The following is a 21088-nucleotide window of genomic DNA, read 5'->3' on the forward strand; positions in this document are numbered from 1 at the left end:
CTCACCTGGGGCCAGGCACTGTGCTGAACACTGCCATGGCCTCTGCATCCACAGTACCCTGCCCAGTAGGTACTGTTTACAACCCACATTTTATAATTATGAAAATTGTGGCTCTGGGCAGTGGTGTCTTTCCCAAGGTGACCATCTAGTGGAGGGCAGAACCGAGGACTACCACTCGAACCCAGATCCTAACTCTCCATCCTTCACGGCCCACACCTGGCTTGCTCTGCTTTCCTAGCCCAAAGTACCGCAAAACTTTGTACTTTATTACCTCTCCTATTACAGCAAAACAAAAGGGACATTAGAAGTGGCAACAAAACACAAGTCAAGCACCTACCTTCTGTGACCCAGCCATTTCACAAGGGGAGTGGGGTGAGGAAGGGCAGGGGGCAGGCAGTGCTAACGTCCACCCACTGGGAAGACCCACCTTAATAACCCCAGGCTTCAGCCCCTCCTCACCCTCACGTTGCCCAGTCTCTTAATTTCTACACAAGCGGAACTCTTCCATTTCTACTCAAATGACATGGTCGAGGAACACACAGCCTAACAAAGCATGTTTGGTTTCAGTGGGTCTTTTTTTTTTAACTTTTTTTTATTTAAATAAGGAGAATTCTTTCATATGGAAAGAGCTAGTACAATCACATATTTGAAAGGAGAAACAACAGGTACTGAACCGGAGGGAAGGGTGAAGGAGGAGGGTGCCACCATGGCCTGGTGAATCCAAGGTTCCATTTTCCCATCTAAGGTAAAAGCTCCCCCAAACAACGTAGAAACAAGCTGCACGTTACACCTTTTAGCCATCGTCTGCCCTTTCAAATATCTGGTCTACATGAAAAGACAAAGAGAGGAAAGGCCAAAATAAGATAAGAAAAAAAAAACAAAAACCACAACCCTCTCAACAAAAACCCGAACGCTTTTTACTATGCAAGGCATGAGGTCAAAAGCTTGGTGTGCAGGACCCCCTTTTCACAACGGAAGGTCGTCCACAGAGAGCCTCAACAGAAAGTTCTGCACTGAGGCTTTGTACCATGCTGAAGGCAGGGCCTCGGGGACACTGCTCCCTCTTGGAGGTCACCTAACTGGGGTGGAGAAATGGTGAACTGCAGGTTGGATGTGCCTGAAGATCACTGGCCAGATATGCACTGGTGGTCCCGGTGGAGGACATGGCTGGACAACAGTGTCCGACTCCAACACTGAGCCGCTCCTGTCCTGGTGATGTCTTAGGTCCGGTTCACTTTTCAAACTGGAAGAGCCAGCTTTCTGAAGTCTGCATTTCCCAGTCATCACAGAATAGTACTAAGTTCAAGTACCCTAGTGTCCTTGGTGCTCAAAGGCCATTTCCAGCAGACCTTCTAACCCAGGCTAGCTCTGCAAGAAAAATGGGACAAATACAGATTTGAGAGGTAACATGCAGCTACTCAGCGGAGGGGAACCACACAGGAGGGAGGGGGCTTCAGCTGCTGACCCCACGCTGCCTCAGCGGGCCAGTTCTGAGTGAGACCATGCCTGTGAGTGCACACTCTGAGCCTCCACAGCCCTTGACAAACCTCATCAACCATCCAGAAGGCAGATCTACAAGACAGGAGGGTGAGGGCAGAGCTGGAGAGAACTGATGTCAGTATGTAACAAGATACCCCAGTGTCCCCAGAAGTTGCTGCAATGACCATGGCTTTGGAACCGGACCGACCGATTTTTCTGGGTAATAGTCATTCTTTAGTTTTCTCCCTGAAGGAACCTGGAGCCCAAAGTGTAGGAATTCCAAGTTTGAAAACAGTAACATTAATTCAAAACAGGAAACGAAAACCAGACCAAATACAGCTGGCAAAGAAGCCTTCAGGGGGTGGACGAGGCCTCACAGGTACATGAGCTCACGCTCTTGGGTTTTACCCCACAGAGGAATTGATGCTGGACGACACACAGTAACTACAGGGTCACTGGCTGCCGAGGAACAGGATGCATCATCAACGGCCAGGGTGGAGCAGCCAGCATGGCAAAGAAGGGTAAGCTGAGTAGCTGAAGGCAAAGTGAGAGGGCTCTGACCCCTGCCCCTGCCCCTGCCCAGGAGCAGAAAATTGTTGAGTGCTAGTCTTTACGTGTTCCCTCCCGCTGGTTGACCCAAGGCTTTCTGGCAGAGGCCTCTGTGTGGATTTGCACTCTGAGGATGGGGATATGAAGGCAAAATATGACCCCAAGTCCTATTACCTGGAGATTGGCTCCAAAACCACATGACAGGAGAGAGACTGCCCCCCAAGACATCTCTGCAGTAATTACTGCATTTCATCAGACCAAGGAAGGGATGGGGTGCTGGGTGGGCCCAGGGCCCACCCTCTGCCTCCAGAGTTCATTGTAAAATCTGTCTTATCCGGAAAGAGACTGCAGTTTGGGCACACGAAGGTGGTAAACGCACTGAACTTCACATGCAATTTTCCTGGCCTTTCCTGCACAGAATAATTCAGACATTATATATAAATAGAGCAGTGAAACATTTACTTCTTTTTCCACCTAGACCTACGACATCAATACATATAAATAAATTCTAGTGTTTTCTGTTTTTATTGGGGGTGGGGGGAATACAGGGGTAGGTAGAGAAAAGGGAGAACAGGTGACCTTTTCACTTTTTTTTTTCCTCAAACAGGAAGTACTGTCACTCTGAGGGCAGGTTCACCTGAAGGGACACATCTTAAAAGAGTTTGTAACAGCATCCAGGCCTGTCCTGCTGAATTTCAAAACGAGAAAGCCTTTTTTCCTTTTGATAATATGCACTGGAATCAGGTGTGAGGGGTCTGGCCACGTTTCTATCTGAGAGCGTGAGGCCCTGAAGGGGCTACCGGAGGGGAAGGGAGCCCCGTCAGTGGGGACAGTAGCCAGGCGCTCACAGGGGGAGGGGGACAAGGGCAGGTGAGCACACAGAGAGCTCTGTCCAGTGGCAGCCCTGCAAGAAAGGGCTTCAGAGTAAAGATCCAGGGGATGAAAGAGAAGAAAAGGCAAAAACACATGCCAGTGAGAAGTAAGGTCTGAGGGTGGAGGCAAGGAGGGGAGTGCTGGACACCACTGATTAAACGTTGAAACCCTGCACCTTTTGCCAGAGGCTGTTGTTCCCATGCTTCCTTAAAGCAGCGAAGAGCAACGAGTGACTACAGCGATTCCTAAGGCCCTTCTTTCCGTGTTCCACACTAGCCAGAGCCTAAAGTCCCAGCCCGAGTAGCCGTCACCACCTGGGGCGACACTGCAGGTGGACTCTGTGGGCCGTGCCATCTCCCTGCCTCCCATCCTTCAAGCCAAGTCTCCCCCAGACCTGCCAGCAACTGTTGATGGCAGCTTAGTTCTCTCAAGAGCATAGGCAAAACTTCACATTTCCCCTTGCCTTTCCTTGGAGTTTAGGATGATTTCCTTCTAGTACTTATTTTAAAAGCAGAGACTTAGCATAAATGCCCCCACATTTGGACAGCAATAGCTCTGCACACGTTAAAAGGCTAGGCAGGCTGTTTTGGCAGCATTGCCAGCCCTGCAGTCGCCCACCTCCCCTTGGGCCCTGCTCTGGCCTCTGGAAAGACCAGAGACCCCACTGCCCTGCTCAGGCCTCTCTGGCCCCACAGCCTGGGCCTGTAGCTGCGAGGGGAGAAAGGGAGAGAAGCAAGCCCTCCTGCCTCCTCCCAGAGCTCGGGCCGCAGCGACAGACCCGACCACACCCGTCATCTCTAGTGACAATGGTCCAGCCGCCTGTCGCCACAGAGGACAGCAGGGTTTCCAGTGCCGAGCTGCGGGAGGGGTGGATGGACAGGAGGACCCAGAGAGACAAGGCAGCTCGGAGAAGAGGGAGCATGAGAAAACATCAGGCCCTGTGGGTGCAGCCGGCACTGATGAGGGGGTGGGGTGTGGTGGTGGTGCTGTCAGCTCGCACCGCCCCGCTCAAGACAGGAACACACCACGGCCTTTTATTTCCATGATTCACCTCACGTTCCCAGCAGTGTCCCCACCAGCTTTAGGGAGAGTCTGAGACAGAAGTTCTGTGTCATTCTTAGGCTAAAAACATCATCATCATCAATGGACTGACCATAAGCTCCCTGTGGTCACCAGCCCAGAGGCTGGAGGCCATTGAAATGCCAGTCCACCTGCCCACTCCCCGCCCCCGCAAGTCACCGCTTCCCGAGCTCAGGAGCAGTGTCTGAAACCACTTCTTTCTGCAAGTAACCAGCAGAGAGAGAGCAGGAGAGGCGTGCTCCCAAGCATCACCCCTACCAGTACCGCAGTGACCTACCACACTGAACAGGGGAGGTGACAGGAAACTACTGCAACAGGAGGAGGTCAGGGAGAGGGTGGCAAAGGACAGATAAAAGTCCAGCTATACAAAGCCTGTGTTTTTGTTTTCTTTTCCTTTCTCTTTTGTAAAAACCTGTAGCTGCTTTTTAAAACAAAAAGCCTCAAACTAAAACGGCCCTGCTGCCAGACCACGGTGCCCCGAGGACGGGAGGCAGGGAGGGGTGGAAGCGGGGGAGGGCGGGGTTAGTCTGCACGGCATGACTGCACTCCACGCTCGGTCAGTCCGCAGTCATGGTGGAAAGGAGATGGGAATGGAGTCGTTTGCTTGTTCGTTTCGTATTAAAGCAAGCAGGTCAATGCCAGAGATCCACGGGTGCAAGCCGGTTGGACAACGGAGCTTTCGAGAATGGAGGAGAGAAGGGAGACCTCGAAGTCCGGGCCAGGTGAGTGGATGGGGGATCCCTCGGCGAGACTCCCCAGCGACGGGCAGCAGCAAGGCCAAGGGCAGAGTCCTCCCGGGCAGGCCGGGCCCAGCCCCTCAGGCCTTGCTCTCCTCCACCTTGACCGCCCGGGGCTTGATCGCTCCGGTTCGCTTCAGCGGGGAAGCGGCTGAGGGTGGCTCCTGCAGCTTCACGGCTCCCAGGCCGGGCTTTTCATCCACTCGCTGCTTTGCCTTTGGACAGATGGATGGAGACAGAGGAAGTCAGCCTTGCGCAAACATACCTGCCAGGACCCATGGTCCCACCACCTGCTTCCTGCTCCTGCGTCAGAGGAAAGCTACCCTAAGAAGCCCATCTTTCAGTCAAGGACCAGACTCAGAAATGCCTCTCCTGGGCAGGACCCTGGCTTGAGAAGGCTCTGCTCCCTCCCAGGGCGCTGAGTGCAGTGATTCGGAGAGGCAGGAGGCCCGGGTTCCGGGGAAGCATCTGTGCCGCCCAGGGGCCTCTGCAGGAGCGGCCCACCCAAGGCTGCCCCAGGGACCTTCTCAAATCAACGCACCCCCCATCCATGCTGCAGGGGCATGGGGCCTCTCGTCCAACTCGGCCTCCCAGATCCTCAACCCACCTGACTCCCATTTTGTGGGAGCCGTTCTCCAAGCCCCTAGTGTGACCTCGAGTCACAGCCAGGGACCCCTTATGCTGCAACTCTGCACACTGAGGGGTGTCACCGAGTGAGCAGCCTGGTTCTGCCCCTCACACGGTGGTGTGAGTTCTCAAGGAAGCTTTAGAAGCTCAGGTCTAGCAACTCAGAGAGTGACCCTTGGGGAACTGAGTTAGGAGAAGTGAACTGAACAACAGAGCCTCTACCTCCACCAGCCAGGAAGGCTGTCTCGCTAACATCCCACACCTGACTTGTCTGAGCTCTGGAGCTCGGTCACATTTTAGAGGATTGAAGAGATCGTGCCGAAGGCAAAGATGCTGAGCGAGCCCTCTCGTTATAAATGGGAGAATGTCAATCCGTCTGGACCCCACCCGGCCAAAACAGGGATGAGACACAGCACTTACTAGGCCAGCACGCACAGGCACACGCGCCAGGCACACACGTGCCTGCATACCCCCGGCTTCTAGAGCTGACCCCTGGGCCTAACCGGGTCCCAGCGCCTTCACAGCCCAATTGTTACGGAGGGAGAGTCCCCCTTCCGGCGTCACCTCCTCCGAGGAATCCGCATCCTCCCTTCTCAGCAGGACAAGGAAGGATCCAGACGCCCGGCAAAAGGAGAAGCACCTTCTCCGGGAGGGACACGGGCTCTCGGCGCCACTCTCTAAGCGCCAGGGCATGTCTCTTTCTAAGAGGAGCACGCAAACGGGCTGGACAGTCCCTCCTCTTTTGGCACTTGGAGACGGGCCTAAGCATCCGGGGCTGGAGGGTCTGGAAAGCCATCTTCTACCTGTTGAACGTAGTGTCCCTGCACAGAGCCCATGTTAACTGCTGATCCAGAGGGCTTCCCACTGGGGCTAGCAGAGCTAGGCCTGAAAAAACCAAAGGAGGGGGTGAGAACACACGCGTCACCATGGAAACGGAGTCAAGCCTCCATCGGAGGACACAGACCCAGACAGCCAGGGCACAGGGGGCGAGGGTGTCGCCATGGGGCCCTGGCACCTTCAACCCAGTTCACAGGGACGCACCTGAGGGGCGGTGGCCAGGGCCCCACCATGGGCAGACACCGACCAAAGGACAGACGGTCACCAACCGTCTCTCAGGTTTGGAGGGTCTGGACCAACTTGATGCTCCAGACAAAAGGGCTACAAGACCTGACACATGAAGGGATTCCCTGGTGGTCCAGTGGTTAGGACTCTGCTTTTCACTGCCGTGGATCTGGGTTCAATCCTTGGTCATGGAATTAAGATCCCACAAGCTGAGTGCCACGGCAGATACATATGTGTATATATGATTGATGAAATAAATAAAAAATAAAAATGAGCTTAAACTCCAATAGGAGTTCAGACTTTAAAAAGAAGAGAACTCCCTGGTGATCCAGAGGTTAGGACTCGGTGCTCACACTGTTGGGGCCTAGGTTCAACCCCTGGCTGGGAAACTAAGATCCTGCAAGCTACACAGCGTGCCCCACCCCCACCCCCCCAAAAGCCTGATACATGAGTTATGCCAAGTATCCTTCCAGTCTTCATTTGGGAAGTAGAGGGTGGTGGGTAGCAAAGAATAATACCAAAAGTAATAAAAATGTAAATCACCTTTCTACATGTATTCCACTGACAGACAACTAGCTCCAAGGATGTTAATTAATCAGGTGCCGTGTGGAAAAAAAGGCCTCCCTGGTGGCTCAGTGGTAAAGAATCCAACTGCCAATGCAGGGGATGCGGCCTCGATCCCTACGTAGGGATGATTCCTTGGAGAAGGAAATAGCAACCCACTCCAGTATCCTTGCCTAGGAAATCCCACGGACAGAGGAACCTGGTGGGCTATAGGCCACGGGGCCACAGAGTCGGACACCACTTAGTGACTAAATAACATGTGGAAAAGGATTCTGTGGTCAAAGGTCATGAGAAGAGCTCAAGAAGACCCCCTGAGGGCCAGGGGAATGCAGGCCGTCTGCTGAGGTGCACCCTGACCCCCTAGCAAGCCCTCCTGGGCTCACACGTCACCCCCGCCCCCTGCCCAAGTATCTGGTCAAGGAACCCTTCTTTGACAGGGCATGCATCCGAAGCCCTGTCTCCAGAAAATTTGGGCAACACTGCACTGTAAACCACTCCCATTCTCCCAACCTCACTAAGACACCAACAAAGGCTACCAGCTATGCTTGTCTTTTCTAAGCATTCTCCCAAAAACAAAGCTGCTGCTGCCATGCTGACAGTGAATGGACACAGGCGACTCTTGTTACGTGAGCGTGCCTTTTGCGGGTTGGCCTCCAAGGAAGGCTCTCCAATCAGACGGGGGTAAAACCTGCCTGTGGCAGCAGGGGAATCTGTGCCTGAAGCTTCCTTTTTTCTTCCCAATCAAACTCATTGTTTGCTGCTGCTGCTGCCCATATATACTTTTTACAGGTCTGTAGTTTTGGCCTATATGAAAAATATACTTGAAAACAACAAACAGAAAAAAATCAAGCCAAGAGAGTGAAAACAAGAACAGGAAAGATAATGAAACGGGGCGATTTGACAAAAGCCCCTTTCTCGGGAACTGCAGCTGGAGAAGGACTGACGTGAAGGAGGGCGACTCGGCCTCCACACTCCGGGTCAGGGGGCACACGGCTGGCTGTGTTGGAGGTGAGCTCAGCCACAGCTACGCAGTCACCTCGCACAGGCACTGCAGGTCACACACACCTGTGTTCCTCACGGGTAAACAGGAGGGAATTCCAGGAAACTTCCACGGTTAACAAGAGTCGACTGTGCCAACCCTCGGGCCAGACCCCAGAGTGTGGGGCCTTCCCAGTCAGTGCAAACGCTGTCAGAACTGGACGCTCCCTAACTTTCTAACATACTAAGAACCGCTGACCCTTGAACAACCGTATGGGGTCCACTTACACGCAGATTTTTTTCAATATACATGTACTACACAACCCACAGTTGGCTGAATCCTCAAATATGGAACCATGGATATGAAGGGCTATGAAGTTATACTTGACTTCTCAACCACGTGGGAGGTGAGCACCCCTGCCCCCTGTATTGTTCAAGGGTCAGCCATAACTCAGCCCATGACTTACATACAGCAAGCCCCCTCTGAATCCAGCAAGTGACCTGGGACACTTACTAGAGGTGGAGGCGGATCCAAAGGAGGTCCACTCATGCCCACGAGCCCAGAGCAGCAAGCCCTGGTGGGTCAGAAGCCCATGGGGGACATGTGGCCCCGGGAGAGGAATCCCTGCTCCAGAGTGTGCACCCCCCATGCCAGTGAGTCTTTTATGAAGAATCTGGTGAGAAGGTTGCCAGTAGCCAGAGTCAGCCCTGATGTTACTGTAACATCAGCTTTTCCTTTCCCTATCTCTCCACAAAGTTCTCCGGCATCAGAACAGTTTATGATAATGATTAAAGCAGAACCATTCACAAGTCTCCTGCATCCCCGCACTGCAGCCTCCTGGTGACAGGAGGCTGACAAAGGCGACCCCGCCTCAGCGCCCTGCCTTCGCCCTGCTCTCCCGGGGCCCGTGACTGCACCTTGAGGGCTCGGCCGTGGGCACCCAGCCCCAGGGTGGCGCTTTACCTGTAGGTCTGCGGCGACGGCACAGAGCCTCCTGAAGGAACATTCTGTTTACTGTCGGCAAAGTGGAAGCCCTTCATCTCCATCTGAGAGGACTCCAAACACCGGGAAGGGAAGCGACAGAGTCATAGGAGGGCCCTGGGGACAGCTGCCCCCACACCACCACCCTGGGCAGAGCTGGGGCTGCGGGGTGGGGGTGGTGGTGCCACGAGATGGGGAGGATGGACTGTGCACCACCCTGAGGCCACCTTCTGTGGAACCCTGGAGCTGGCGAGGACTTTGGCCCTGGACCTCAGCAGCAGCCCCCTAAGGCCCTCCTGATCCACGCACCCAGGCCTGTCCATGCTGTTGGTGACACGTGAGCAAGGAGCTCCTGCCTTGGGACCGAGAGGACTTGGCAAAGAGCAGGAAGCCAGCCGTCTGGTCAGGCCGAGAGCCTCCACGTTGCATGACAGCTATGGTTCCTGACTTACCAGGAGGGTCCCCCAAAGCCAAGACTCCCCCACCCCGCATCCCAGGATCACAGCAAGATGGGAGTGAGCCTCACCTCTCTGCTGGTGTTGAGGACCGAAGGCTGGGACCCAGGGGCGAGGATCCTGCGGGGGGCCCCGACCGAGAGGCTCTGCGCCTGGGGCAGCTGGATGGACTGTGGCAGGAGCAGGGGCTGCTGCCCGGAGCCGTACCGGGGCAGAGGCAGCTGGGAGCCAGGCAGGGGCATCGTCAACTGCTGGGCAAAGGGCACAGTCAGGAGGACAGCATGCATGTCTGAGAGCAAGCCTGTGTCGCGCTCAGGCTCTCATTCCAGAGGAGGAAGCAAGGCTCTTCCCCAGAAGGACAGCTTCTCGACAGACCGCAGCAGAAATCACCCTAATTTTACACTCTCAGGAGAGCGGGAGAAAGAACCACAGGCTGGCTGCGGCGGTTGAGAGGAAAGACAGAAAGGTCAGCAAGGCCCAGAGACCTCCTCCTAAGTAGTGACCCAGTGAGTCCCCCAAAGAGGGGAGCTGGAGAGCAAAGGTATCTTTGTGCGCCCTTTTGTGGCACAAAAAGGCAGGAGTCCTTTATGCTTTGCCTCCAAAGGTGACAGAAAACTAGGGTCTGGGGCTTAGGGTCCCTAGTGTCTTTGGATCCTCCTGAAGCCTGTTATGACAGGACGAGGCGGGAACCACCAGGCCCAAGGGAATGCTCCTAAATGCTGGAACGAGGTGAGAGAGAGCAAGGAGGTGGGTCAGGAGACCCTCAGGAGCGGGGGCCGGGGGCCACCACGTGGCGTCTCTCAGTCACGTTCCTCTTCATCTCCCTGCTATTGAGTCCACAGTGGAGGATCAGAAGGATCTATTGGAATTGCATCACTGAGACAAGTGGCAGTCCCACGTTAGCCGTGCAGAGCCTTGACGGGGGTGAGGGTGGGAGCGGGGTAAACAGGACGAGAAAGGCCCAGACTCTGAATACTTTTGGGCTTAAGCATCAATAGGGGCTTGCGGGGAACAGGAACCCAAAGATGACTCTGCTGGACATGAAGTTTGCTTCCCTTAAGTCTGAGATACTGTGAGTTGTGAGCAGAGACAGCGGGCAGCCCACTGGGCCTGAGTTCAACTCCAAGAGACAGGTCTGGACTGAAGACAGAACCAGGGAGAGCTGTGCTGGGATGAGGCTCAGAAGCACAGGTCTAGACAGAGCCCAGGAGGCACAGTGACTTACTGCCCAGGGAGGCGAGGAGGAAACGGCAAAGGAGACTGAGAAAGACGGCCTCAGGGAGGGAGGAGAACCAGGGGCAGAGTCCCCGTGGCCCAGCGAGCATGACCCCTGCATCAGATGCTACTGACCGATCAGGAGGAGGAGGATGAAGGTCAGGTTCAGTAATATGGAGTGGGCTAATGCCCTTAAAGGGTTTCCTTTTTTAGAAGAAAAAGGAAGGACAGGGTTGCCTGGGGATGCAGGCGCAGGGTGGAAGACCCTCATGGCTGAGTATGGCAGGCGCTGACGCGTGCTGCCGCAGTACCCGGGTAAGTAAGGACAGCTGCTGCCCTCGCCCCAGGGCCCCTTCCGTCCTTCAGAGTCATGGTGCTGGGAGCTTGTAGATGGTCTCTTCCTGGTTATGACTCACATTTCTTTGTGGACACAGGAGGCACCATCAAGGTGGGGGAGAAGGCAATAAATAGGCGAGGTACCAAAACCACTGGGAACTGTGCATGCAGGAGGCTCTGCGACGGGCAGGGAGGGCCCTGTGTGACTGCAAGGGGCTATCTGGAGGGATCTGTATTCAGTCTGAATCTAGCCATCAGGAACTGTGCGTCCAGGGGGCTGTGCGTCGGGTGGGGAGGGCCCTGTGTCTGTGGAGGGCCATCTGGAGGGTCTGTATTTAGCCTGAATCCATCCACAGGCAGATGAGCAGAGGCAAGCCAGGGTTTAACATGGGTGAGCACAGAGGTGGGGGTGGGAAGCGGAGTGCAAATGACAAGGAAGGGGTAGTTCCCTGGTGGTCCAGTGGTTAGGACCCCATGCTTCCACTGCAGACTACACAGGTTCAATCCCTGGTCAGAGAACTAAGATCCTACAAGCCATGGTGCACCCCACCTCACAAGGAGTAGGGAAGTAGGAGGGAGCGTTAAAAGGTGTTTGGAGGTAGTTGGTCACTAGAGGGAGGGGGTGAAAAGTTCAAGGTGGTGACTGGGTAGGACCCTTAAGCCCAAGATGATAGGAGAGGTGCAGCTGTGGGCAGGGACCAGTCCAGACTCTGGACTGGTGAGTGGAGCACTGGGGGTGAGGAGGCTGCAGGAGGGTCATCCACAGAGATGTCCACCCTGCTGAGAACCACATGGAAGTGGAGCTCAAGACTGATCCAGGGTCCAAAGAAAGGGAGTGACCCTCAGAACAGTTTAATGTGCCCAGGGGGCAGGAGGACGTGGAACCAGAGATCCTGTCACGTGGTGCTTGCAGCACATGGGGGTTGGTGGTGGGACCAGGGTTAGAAGGTCTAGAAGCATGAGTGAGCACGAGAGAGGACACTCAGCACCCCTGAGCCTGGGTAGGGGGAGAGGCTGCAGGAGAATCCAGGTCTCGGGGCTGTTCATGGCTGGTGGAGGAGCTGGCCCGGGCCTGAGCCCAGACACTAATCACAGCAGCCACAAGCCACATGGAAGCCAGGGCGAGTCAAGAGGCAGATACAAGGGAAAAGGGTCATGAAGAAAAGAGATCTGGGGCTTGGAGGCAGGCATGACTGAATTCCTGACCTGCGGGAGCTGGGAGTCCAACATCTGGGAGGCGCCGAGCCCGGCCGCCTGGCTGAGCGGGCCCTCATAGACCAGGGCCTGGCTTCCACTCATGGGCTGGTAGGGCGAGCCGGACTGGGGCTTCACCATCTCCAGGGGCTGCATGCCTGGGAACGCCGAGTAGGGGGCCTTCAAGGCTGTGCCTCCGGAGAGGATCATGGTGCTGGGCGGTGACAGGCTGGGGTGCATGTACACCTGAGACCTGCAAAAGCCAGATGGACGGTTGGGTCAGGCAGGTGGATGTACCGGCTGCACTCACCTCAGACCCCAGAGCACTCGCTCCCACATGGGCCCTTGGCTCAGCCCCAGGGTTTCTGACTCAGAGGCCTGGGATGAGACCTGAGAACCTGCATTTACAAGCTCCTAGTCGCTGCTGCTGCTGCTGCTGGTCTAGGGACCCTAGTTTGAACATCACAATATTAAGCAAACATACAGGCTGTACGAGACACAGGAAAACCTGTGAGGCCAAAAGCACAGGACAGACACGCCGAGAGCGCGGGCCAGCTCAACCCCGACCCCAGACCCCGCAGACACACGCACAGCCGCCAGTGGCCACGGGACCGGCCGCCAAGGCCCCCACACCCAGGCTCCTCACCTGAAGGGCTGTAAGGAGCTGAAGATCTCCTGAGACTGGGAGACGGGCAGCCCGCCCCGCAGTCCCAGCTGGGCTTGAGCTTGCAGAGATGTGTGAAGGGAAATTGGGATCTGCTGGGCAGCGGCAGCCTGCAGACGGGAGGCGGGCGGTCACCACGCTGTCCTGCAAGCTGCTTCTCCCAGCCCGCCAACGGCACCCCCTCACCCCCACCCGGTCCTTCTTCCCAAGGCAGCCAACACCGCCCTCAAAGCAAACTCAACACAGCCTGCCTGCACTTCCTTCCTTCTTGGGAGAGAAGAGAGAACTAGCAGCAGCCCCAGACCAGCACAACTGTCCCTACACTGACCCGGCACAGCAGGACGAACAAGCCTGAGCTCCACATCCAACAGAGGTGGGTTTAGAAACCCAACAGTGGATGGGAAACGCCACGGACATAGGAATACGTGCGCTACGACCCAGTTATGAGACCTTGCAGAACCAAACAACATAATGTTTAAGAATACGCTTTGAAAAGACCAGGACGGGCCGTGTCCTCTGCCCCTGGGGCGGCGCTTCACCCTGGTTTCTGCAGGTACAGGACCCCCCGTGGAAGGCCCAGCACCAGCTTCAGGAGGAGACTCCCACACGCAGCCCCTGGCAGCACAGCAGTGTACCCACTGTGCATGAACACAGACACCTGCTCACTTCTACAACTACCTCTTTCTAACGCATCCATGCCTGGGAGTCTAGGCCTTTCTTCTCTTCATCAGAAGGATACCTGATCACCAAAGAGAATCCCATTTCAGTGAATTCCCCAGCTAGGGTGCAGGAGGGAGAGCGTCAAGAAAGGAAAGCTAAGCAGTCCAGAGCACTCAGCTCCATCCCTCCTCCTCGGCTCTCGCGCGTTCACTCAGGAAACACTGACTGGCTGCCGTAATGTGCCAGGTACGGGGCAGTAACGTGAGGGGTGCAAAACACGAGACAAGCTGTGAACAGGTACATGAAGCAGCCAATCACGCCCTGTGCTGCACCCTCCCCCGTATCCCTGGATCACCTGTCTCAACGGCATCACCTGTTGGTAACTCTGCTGCTGAGGTATGGTCTGAGGAACCAGCCGGGGCTGACTTGCAAACACATGGCCATCCAGGTAGAGAGGTGGCAGGTGACTGCCTGGAAACAGAATTCAAGGCAGGGGAACAGGATCAAGTCTCGCTGTCCCAGGTCCCGCGAAGTGGTCGGGGAGGGAACGTGGCAGAGCTGGCCCTGGGCTCCTGTGCAGCCTGGGGGGAGGGGCCGCTGCAGCCGGCCTCCCCTCTCACCCACCGCCCCACACGCCCAGGAAGGGCTCGGTCATAAAGGAGGCTGCCATGGTCTCTCAGTCACGGTCCTCTTCATCTCCCTGCTATTGAGTCCACAGTGGAGGGTCAGAAGGATCTATTGGAATCGCATCACTGAGACGCTGGCAGCTGGGCCCCCTGAATCCCCACAGGCTCCTTCGGGCACTGATACCGTGACAAGGACAGTGACAATTGGGATAAAACTGGTTCCCGCTTACTGAGGCTCAGTTGATACAAACCCCTTCCCAGGTGTGAGCTCATCTCATCAGTGTGGTGACCCCATACCCAGCCATCACGACCCTGTGCTATTTCACAAAGCTCAGACAGCTGCTCATGTGACAGAGTCTCTGCTGGGGCCTCTCTCCAGGAGATGAGAGAGCCCTGCTGAGGTCACAGAGTCCTGTCTCCTCCCAGGGCTGGAAGCGGAGAGCAGCAAGTGCCAGAGACCAGAGCACACAGGAACCTGTGGCCCCCAGCCAGGAACATGCTCCTTAGGTCAAGGCAGGGGTGCTCAGGGCTATGAACCCTGTATTTCCCTTGAGGGAATGGATAAGGATCTCTGAGCTGGACCAGGGGAGAGGTACCTGGAAGGGATGCAGAAGGTGCGACTGAGGCCACAGGCACGGGGGGCATGGAGACGCCGCCAAAGGAGCTATAGCTGACCCCGCTGGAGGCCCCCCCGGAGGATGGGGGCTGCAGGCCTGAGCCGGCGCCTCCTGGCGAGCTCTGCTCCGGCAAGTTGGGTGAGTTTTCCCAAGCCTTGCGTGCAGACTCCATCTTCGGAAGCAAGGAGGTGGGGGGAGATGGAAGTTACTGCCGGGAAGGCAGCAGGTGGCACAAAGCTAGGCCCTGGGGTGGGGCTGGGGTGTGTGTGCTGGGGTGGGGTCTGCTTGCTCTTGCCCCCTCACAACCCGGGCCCCGAGTTACCTTCAGAGTGAGGTCGGCGGTGGGGAAGGACATGTGGGAGAGACCGATGGCCCTCTGGATGTGGTGGTCCCGCCGTAGGATGGGGATGCTGGGGGCCAGCCCGGCCTGGAGGGAAGGACACGGTGGGACACCTGCAGGCAGGGGAGCCACACCCCTCCTGCCCGGACCCAGCCTTCCAGCAGGGCCGCCATGTTTTGGCAACAGAAGCACGGCTGGCGGCCAGCAGGCAGGCCCCACTGCAAGGCGGGGAGGTCCCAGTTCCTGTCTTAGCCCCTTCCCCCAAACCGTGAAAAAGAGGCCCTGGAAATTTGGTCAGAAATACAGCACTAGACCCCCCTCCTGCCATGCCTGGCGCCCACCTGCAGGTTACAGGATTTCTGAGAAACTGCAGAGTAAAGACACTTGTTTATTTAGCACAGCATTCTCAAACGTGTGTGACCGTGGAACTGGGAAAGTTCTGAATCACAAAGTGCCAAATACACCAGACCTTAGGAGTTACACCACTCCGTTTTAAGTTCACAAAACCAGGGCATGGAACAACTTGCCACGGGCGTGTAACTAGAAATGGCACCCAGACACAAACTGCCTGGCCCAACCCCAGAGCACACTGGCGAGGCTCTCATCCCACGGGCCTGCTGGGACAGAGGCCACAAAGCCGGGCGGCAGAAGCACAGACTTACATTACTGGCCAACGCGTCCTGAAGTTTGACAACTGGGTTCCCCACGGGGCCAGAGGAAGAGCCGGGCTGCAAGCTGAAATCAGAGTCCTGGGGGAAAAAGGGGAACAAAGCCACAGAAATCACCCTGGTTCACCTTCTGGCAGAGACACATGTGAAATGGACCCATAGCCTCAGCAACTCAAAAAACCCAATACAGGACTTCTCTGGTGGTCCAGAGGCTAAGACTCTGGGATCCTAATGCAGGGGGCCCGAATTCAATCCCTGGTCAGGGAATTAGATGCCATATGCCGCAACAAAGATCAAAGACTCCATGTGACGCAACTAAGACCTAGCACAGCCACATAAATAAGTAAGTAGTATTCACCACGTGAACGAAACAGCCAGCTGTTCCCCGACAGCCCCCAAGCAAGGCAGCCACCCCCTTCTCTGCCTGGCTTCCTGCTTGGTCTGAGAACCTGCCTGGCACTGGCAGGGAGACGGAACCAGCCCACAGCAGCTCTTCATCCATGACGCCACCCCACAACATCCCTTGGAGTGCTGCCAGCACCTACCACCCCGCTCCTCCAGGAAAGGCCCCTCCTTCCTAAGCACCAAAAACAGGGGTTGAGGAGGTGGGTAGAAGAAACACTTCAAGCCTCACCTTCGGATTGACTCCAAATTCAATGGGTGGCACCGGCAGCACAGAGTCGACGTGAATCTCCACCCCATTAACAGGGGGAACCACAGCCCCCTGCAGCCGTTCGGCCCCCTCGGAGCCCTTTCTGTTTTTCAGAGAGCGCTCATTGCCAATGGGTCCTGGTCTGTGCTCCTTGCTCTGTCCTGAGCCTTGTTCTGAATCCTTGACAGAAAAGCAAAGAGGCTGAGACACACAGTCTGGAGTGACCCTGACCTCTAGCTTCCAAGGAACCGGGAGCCGGAAAAGAAGACAAAAGACACCAGCCATTCTGCCTAGCCTGGCCCCTGAGAGCCAGGCTCCAGGTTACCTTTGGCTCTGACTGCTTTTGAGTCTGCTCCTTGTGGCCGTCGGCCTTGGGCTCCAGACCAGGTCCGCTTGCCTCTTCGGGCTTCAGGGTGCCATATGGGGAGCTGCGCTGCGAGGAGGTCGCTGAGGACTCTCGGGACTCGGCGCTCAGGTCAACACCGCTGTCTCCCTGGCTGCTCTTAAAGCCCTGCTGTGCAGGACACACGGCCAGTCAGCACCTGAGTCCCGCAGAGCGAGACCTGGGGCATGACATGTCTCCCGGCCCAAGCCCGTGATCCCTGGTACATGTGGGCCCCTGCACTGTGAGCATGGCCAGATGCTAAGGACCCAGAGTGGGTACTCCCTGGCCATCCCCTCTTTTTCCCTCCCACACACCTGAAAGCAAGACTGGAGACCAGCGATGAGCCAGGCTCACCACCTGGCCAGGGAGAGCCTGGGCAGGCCGCTGGGACGGCTCTGGACTATGAGCACACGCTTGGTGCCTGGGGGCCACTCACCTCAGCAGAGCCAGGCTCAGTGCTGGTGAAGGCAGTGGCAGCTTTGGTCCAGGAGTCACTGGTTGAGGCCTGAAGGGGGAGGGCTGCCAAAGAGGAAGACAGAGTCAGGACATCAAAGAGGAACCACCAAGCCAGAAATACGACCACAGGCAGCTCACACAAACTCAAGTGTTCAAACCACCTCCCTCCTCAGTCTGACACTTTCACTCGACTTCCCAACGTTCCCAGAAACATCTCCATAAATGAGCTCCCCGAGATTTCATGGACGATGAGCTCCAGGTAAACACACCAGCAACTTCTCACTCATAGGGATTAGAACTCCGTATCACTACCTCTGCTGTGATAAAGCATTTTTCACATAAGCCAACTATTTATTTCTGCAAATTGGCACCTCTCTACAGGTCTTTGAATGAGTCAAGTTGATTATTACTCAACTATTGTTAGCTCAACCATTCTTGAAAATCCAACAAAAGTCACAGACCCTGTCTGTGTGCACAAAACCTCCCAAGCTCTTTTCCAAGATCCAGGGCCCTTCTGAAGCCATCCACACACCCCTGGTCTGAGCAACCACGAGACACTGCACAATCCAGGAGGGAAAGCCTTGATAGCCAGGGGCGACTCCTGAGTTGGTCCACCCTGCTTGACCAAGCTAGAAAGTACGTATTTTTGGACATTTACACTGCGACACCCACCACTCTCACAAAACCAAACTGACTGATACCAAAATTTACTAAAAGGCTATTGTACTTTCAATCAGAGTTGACAATTTCCCAATATTACACTGAAATGTGTTAGAATCAAGGTTTTAATCAGAAACATGAAGACAGGCTATGTGGCAGAACTAAGAGAATCAGGCTCAGAACCAGGCTCTTGGGTGTCTGTCACATGGCTCTGGGGTTGTCACTTCACTCTGGAAGCCTCAGCTGCTCTGAATAAAAGAGCTAGCAATGGATGATTTCACCAAATTCCTGCTGCCCGCCCTGCAGGCCCTTGCCCAAAGCAGGAACTCAAGAACAATCTGCTCAGTTAAAATGGTTTTATATTTTAAAATGAAAGATTACGAGGAAAATACCACTGGATAAGAAATTCTTTTAACTTCGGGGAAACAGATGTTCTATAAATTAAGGGCCACCCTAGTCTGCTTTAAAGTCTAAGACAGCATTTGGGAAGGAGCTGACAGAAACCTTTTGGCAAGGAAAGGGCGCACAGCACAGACAGGAAAGCAGTGGACTCCTGTTCTCCCAAACAGTCGTCTGCTGCTCGCCCTCAAGGTAAGAAGGAAGGATAACTGACATGGGCAACAGTCAAACCAACTCCTGAGCGACCTCAGCCAGGCGGGGTGGGGACCCCTCTTTCCCGTCACTGGATGCAGAATGCTCTGCTCGCCACCACGCTTCAGGCAAGGAAACTCTTACATCTGCTCAGAGGTTGCAGCCGCACGTGGTGCTCAGACGGCATTAACCCTAGACTCGGCAGAGGAAGCCGGGAGACAGGCAGTGCTGTGCCTGTACTCACGGCCCCAAGCCTGGGAGGCAGCCCGAACCTCGGGGTCCCAACACAAGCTCTTACCCTGGCTGCTGCTCTCCCAGATCTCGGTGCCCAGGCTGCTGCCGGGCACCGGCCCATCACCCTGCTCCAGGCACAGGTTGTTCTGCTTCTTCGCAAACCGAGGAGGAATTCGAGAGGAAAGACTTCGGCCTTTGACAGGAACCTATGGAGAAGAGGGTGATAGGGTCCAGCCTCGATAGCAGACATGAAAAATGAGTTCCCCCCAGGCAGACGACCGTGGGCTCCAAAACCACACACGGAAACTGCTCCAGAGAATTCACCAACCGTCAGTTAAGACCTCAACCATGCGGGAACTGCAGTGCCAACCAAACCACCCCTGCAAGTGCCCAGTGGGCTGAGATCTGAGACCACAGTAGGAGTAGGCTGGACTTCAGGGGCTAACAGAGGTCTGGGTCCTGCTCAGCCTGTTTCGGCTCTTGTCACCAGGGATCAGTTACCCTCTGAGAGCAGGGAAATCACACCATCTACCCCATGGAGCATAGCGACAGTGGGCCCTGGGAGGCAGCGCCTGTTTACAAGCATGCCTTTCTTCCTCTCCCAGCCCGGGCCGAATTCAGAACACTTTGACACCGCAGGCTACAGGTGTCCGTGTCCCAGACCCACGTCCCCTCACAGCACACCCCGTACCTGCACAGCTTGCTCCTTCTTTCTCCTCTCCTCCTCCAGCAGGCGACGCTGCTTCTTGGTCAGGACCTCAATGAAGCCTTCGCCCACCAGAGAGCCCACCTCACTCTCCTCCCCAGGGCTGGATCCGCAATTTTCAATGATGGCATCTGAACCAAGATTCACAAGGAAGGGCAATGGTTCCATTTATTGAAAGCTAAGGATTATCTAACCCTACAGACACGTGATATCTAAGCACTGAGTCAGGTCAAAAGGCCAGGCACTTAGCTGGCTTGGGCCTCAGCATATTCACCATCACCAGGGTCTAGGAAACTCAGAGAGGATTTCTACACCCTTCTCACAACCCTGCAATGCACTGTTATCTCAAACCAAACAGGTCACAGTTAAGAAAACAGGCCTCAGAGAGACACACACCTAAGTCCCAGCTCCACTCCTAACCAGCAGTGTGACCCTGGACAAACCACTCAACTTCTCTGGGGCTCAGCTTCCCATCTTTAAAACTGAGACATTGCAGGGCTGTTATGGGAGTGCAGCAGGGCTGTGAGCAACACGAGGGCAGGAATCCTTCCTGTTTTGCTCTTAACCCAGTACGTGCCCAGAACCTAAGATATTCAGTGAAAGGGCAAACTCAGCAACCCATGGCAGTGGCCATTCCCCCCTCGCCCCCCATTCTATCTGGATCTTTCTTCCCCTGAAGATGTGAGCTGACACTCACGTCCGTAGTTCAGGTCAAATGGTTTCATGGTCTCTCCCTGCTCGCCTGACCTCTGGGTGGCCAGCTTGGCCTCCTTCTCTGCCTTCTCACAGGAGGCTTCAGTGACATCAGAGGCAGCATGGGCTGCCCGCTCCAGCGTGTAGTGGCCAGTCCCATTGCCACAGCCAAGACCTCCAGGCAAGGCCTCGTCTGGGGACCTAGAGAGGAAGGAGGATCTCGTCAGCTCAGAAGCGGCCCAAGAAGGAGAAGCCGCATACACACCCAGCACACACCCAAGCTCAGCCCTCGTCTCCGTCATTTCCTCCTGGTGTCCCCTCCACCCAGCAGAAGGGGTGGCTAGTTACATGCTGCCGGGAGCCCGTGGGGAGGCCACCCCAGACCACTGCTCCAGCAAAGCCCCTGAGAAGCTGCTCTGTCCTCACCCCCTCCCCCAGCTCGTCTCCTGTCCTTTACCTTTGCCTACCACACCCAGTAGGGCTACGGTAAAGAGGTAAGGGGCAAGGCTTAGAACCGGGCCACAGAGGGAGCCCAGGCCTCACTCCACGGCCACTCCCCTGGGGCAGAAACCTCAAGTAAAGACAGGTCTTGCCATCTGGGCCCTAGAAAGTTCCTCTAGATCCACACCGACAAGAACTCACATTCTCCTGTGGTGCCTTGTTCAGAGATACTGAACTACAGGCCAGGCCTCTGTGCTCTGAACTCTTGAGGAGGCCGGGAAACAGCATAATTGTCTTCCTCGGCACCTGGTGGGGGCCTGAGCCACATCAGGGATGCGGGCTGCACAGGCTCTGCCCCTACCCTGATCCCAGGCCAGCTGTGGGCAGTGAGCAGGCAGCAAGCACAGGGCACCCACCCCAATGCCTCTGAGTCCAGAGAGGCGCCCTTTGGGCCTCAGGAGTCACTCACAGCCCCTGCTTACTGCCTGGCTATCGCCAAGTGTGTGGGGGGAATCCTCAGAGTGGGATTGCTTGTCTTTCATGGAAAAGCAAAGGCACTCAGGG

At 55.7% G+C, this 21088-nt stretch overlaps 1 protein-coding gene and 2 non-coding genes across 17 annotated transcripts in view; all 3 read right to left on the reverse strand.

Annotated features, from left to right (window-relative positions):
• Positions 1–556: 556 nt before the first annotated feature.
• PRRC2B (proline rich coiled-coil 2B) overlaps positions 557–21088 on the reverse strand; it is an 84949-nt gene continuing 64417 nt past the window's right edge. For 5 of the 15 annotated variants that reach the window (XM_061154368.1, XM_061154365.1, XM_061154367.1 and 2 more), the window contains 16 exons: positions 20088–20284; positions 19376–19521; positions 18749–18890; positions 17180–17262; positions 16684–16872; positions 16341–16538; positions 15701–15787; positions 15021–15125; positions 14678–14870; positions 13811–13926; positions 12778–12905; positions 12144–12384; positions 9458–9634; positions 8914–9005; positions 6149–6230; positions 557–4933 (listed from right to left, as the gene is read on the reverse strand). In XM_061154368.1, coding sequence (XP_061010351.1) covers positions 4799–4933; positions 6149–6230; positions 8914–9005; positions 9458–9634; positions 12144–12384; positions 12778–12905; positions 13811–13926; positions 14678–14870; positions 15021–15125; positions 15701–15787; positions 16341–16538; positions 16684–16872; positions 17180–17262; positions 18749–18890; positions 19376–19521; positions 20088–20284 — 2311 coding nt within the window. In that variant the 3' untranslated portion in view covers positions 557–4798. Of the gene's footprint in view, positions 4934–6148; positions 6231–8913; positions 9006–9457; positions 9635–12143; positions 12385–12775; positions 12906–13473; positions 13535–13810; positions 13927–14677; positions 14871–15020; positions 15126–15700; positions 15788–16340; positions 16539–16683; positions 16873–17179; positions 17263–18748; positions 18891–19375; positions 19522–20087; positions 20285–21088 lie in introns of those variants that run through there. The other 10 variants (XM_061154371.1, XM_061154370.1, XM_061154372.1 and 7 more) reach the window with 9 other exon arrangements.
• Positions 10183–10268, reverse strand: LOC133065705 (small nucleolar RNA SNORD62). Its single transcript, XR_009694966.1, has one exon. It is a non-coding gene; the product is annotated as a small nucleolar RNA SNORD62 (small nucleolar RNA).
• LOC133065704 (small nucleolar RNA SNORD62) lies at positions 14128–14213 on the reverse strand. The gene has a single exon (XR_009694965.1). It is a non-coding gene; the product is annotated as a small nucleolar RNA SNORD62 (small nucleolar RNA).

Source organism: Dama dama, chromosome 11 (genome assembly GCF_033118175.1).
Source record: "Dama dama isolate Ldn47 chromosome 11, ASM3311817v1, whole genome shotgun sequence".
In the NCBI taxonomy this organism is placed as follows: domain Eukaryota; kingdom Metazoa; phylum Chordata; class Mammalia; order Artiodactyla; family Cervidae; genus Dama; species Dama dama.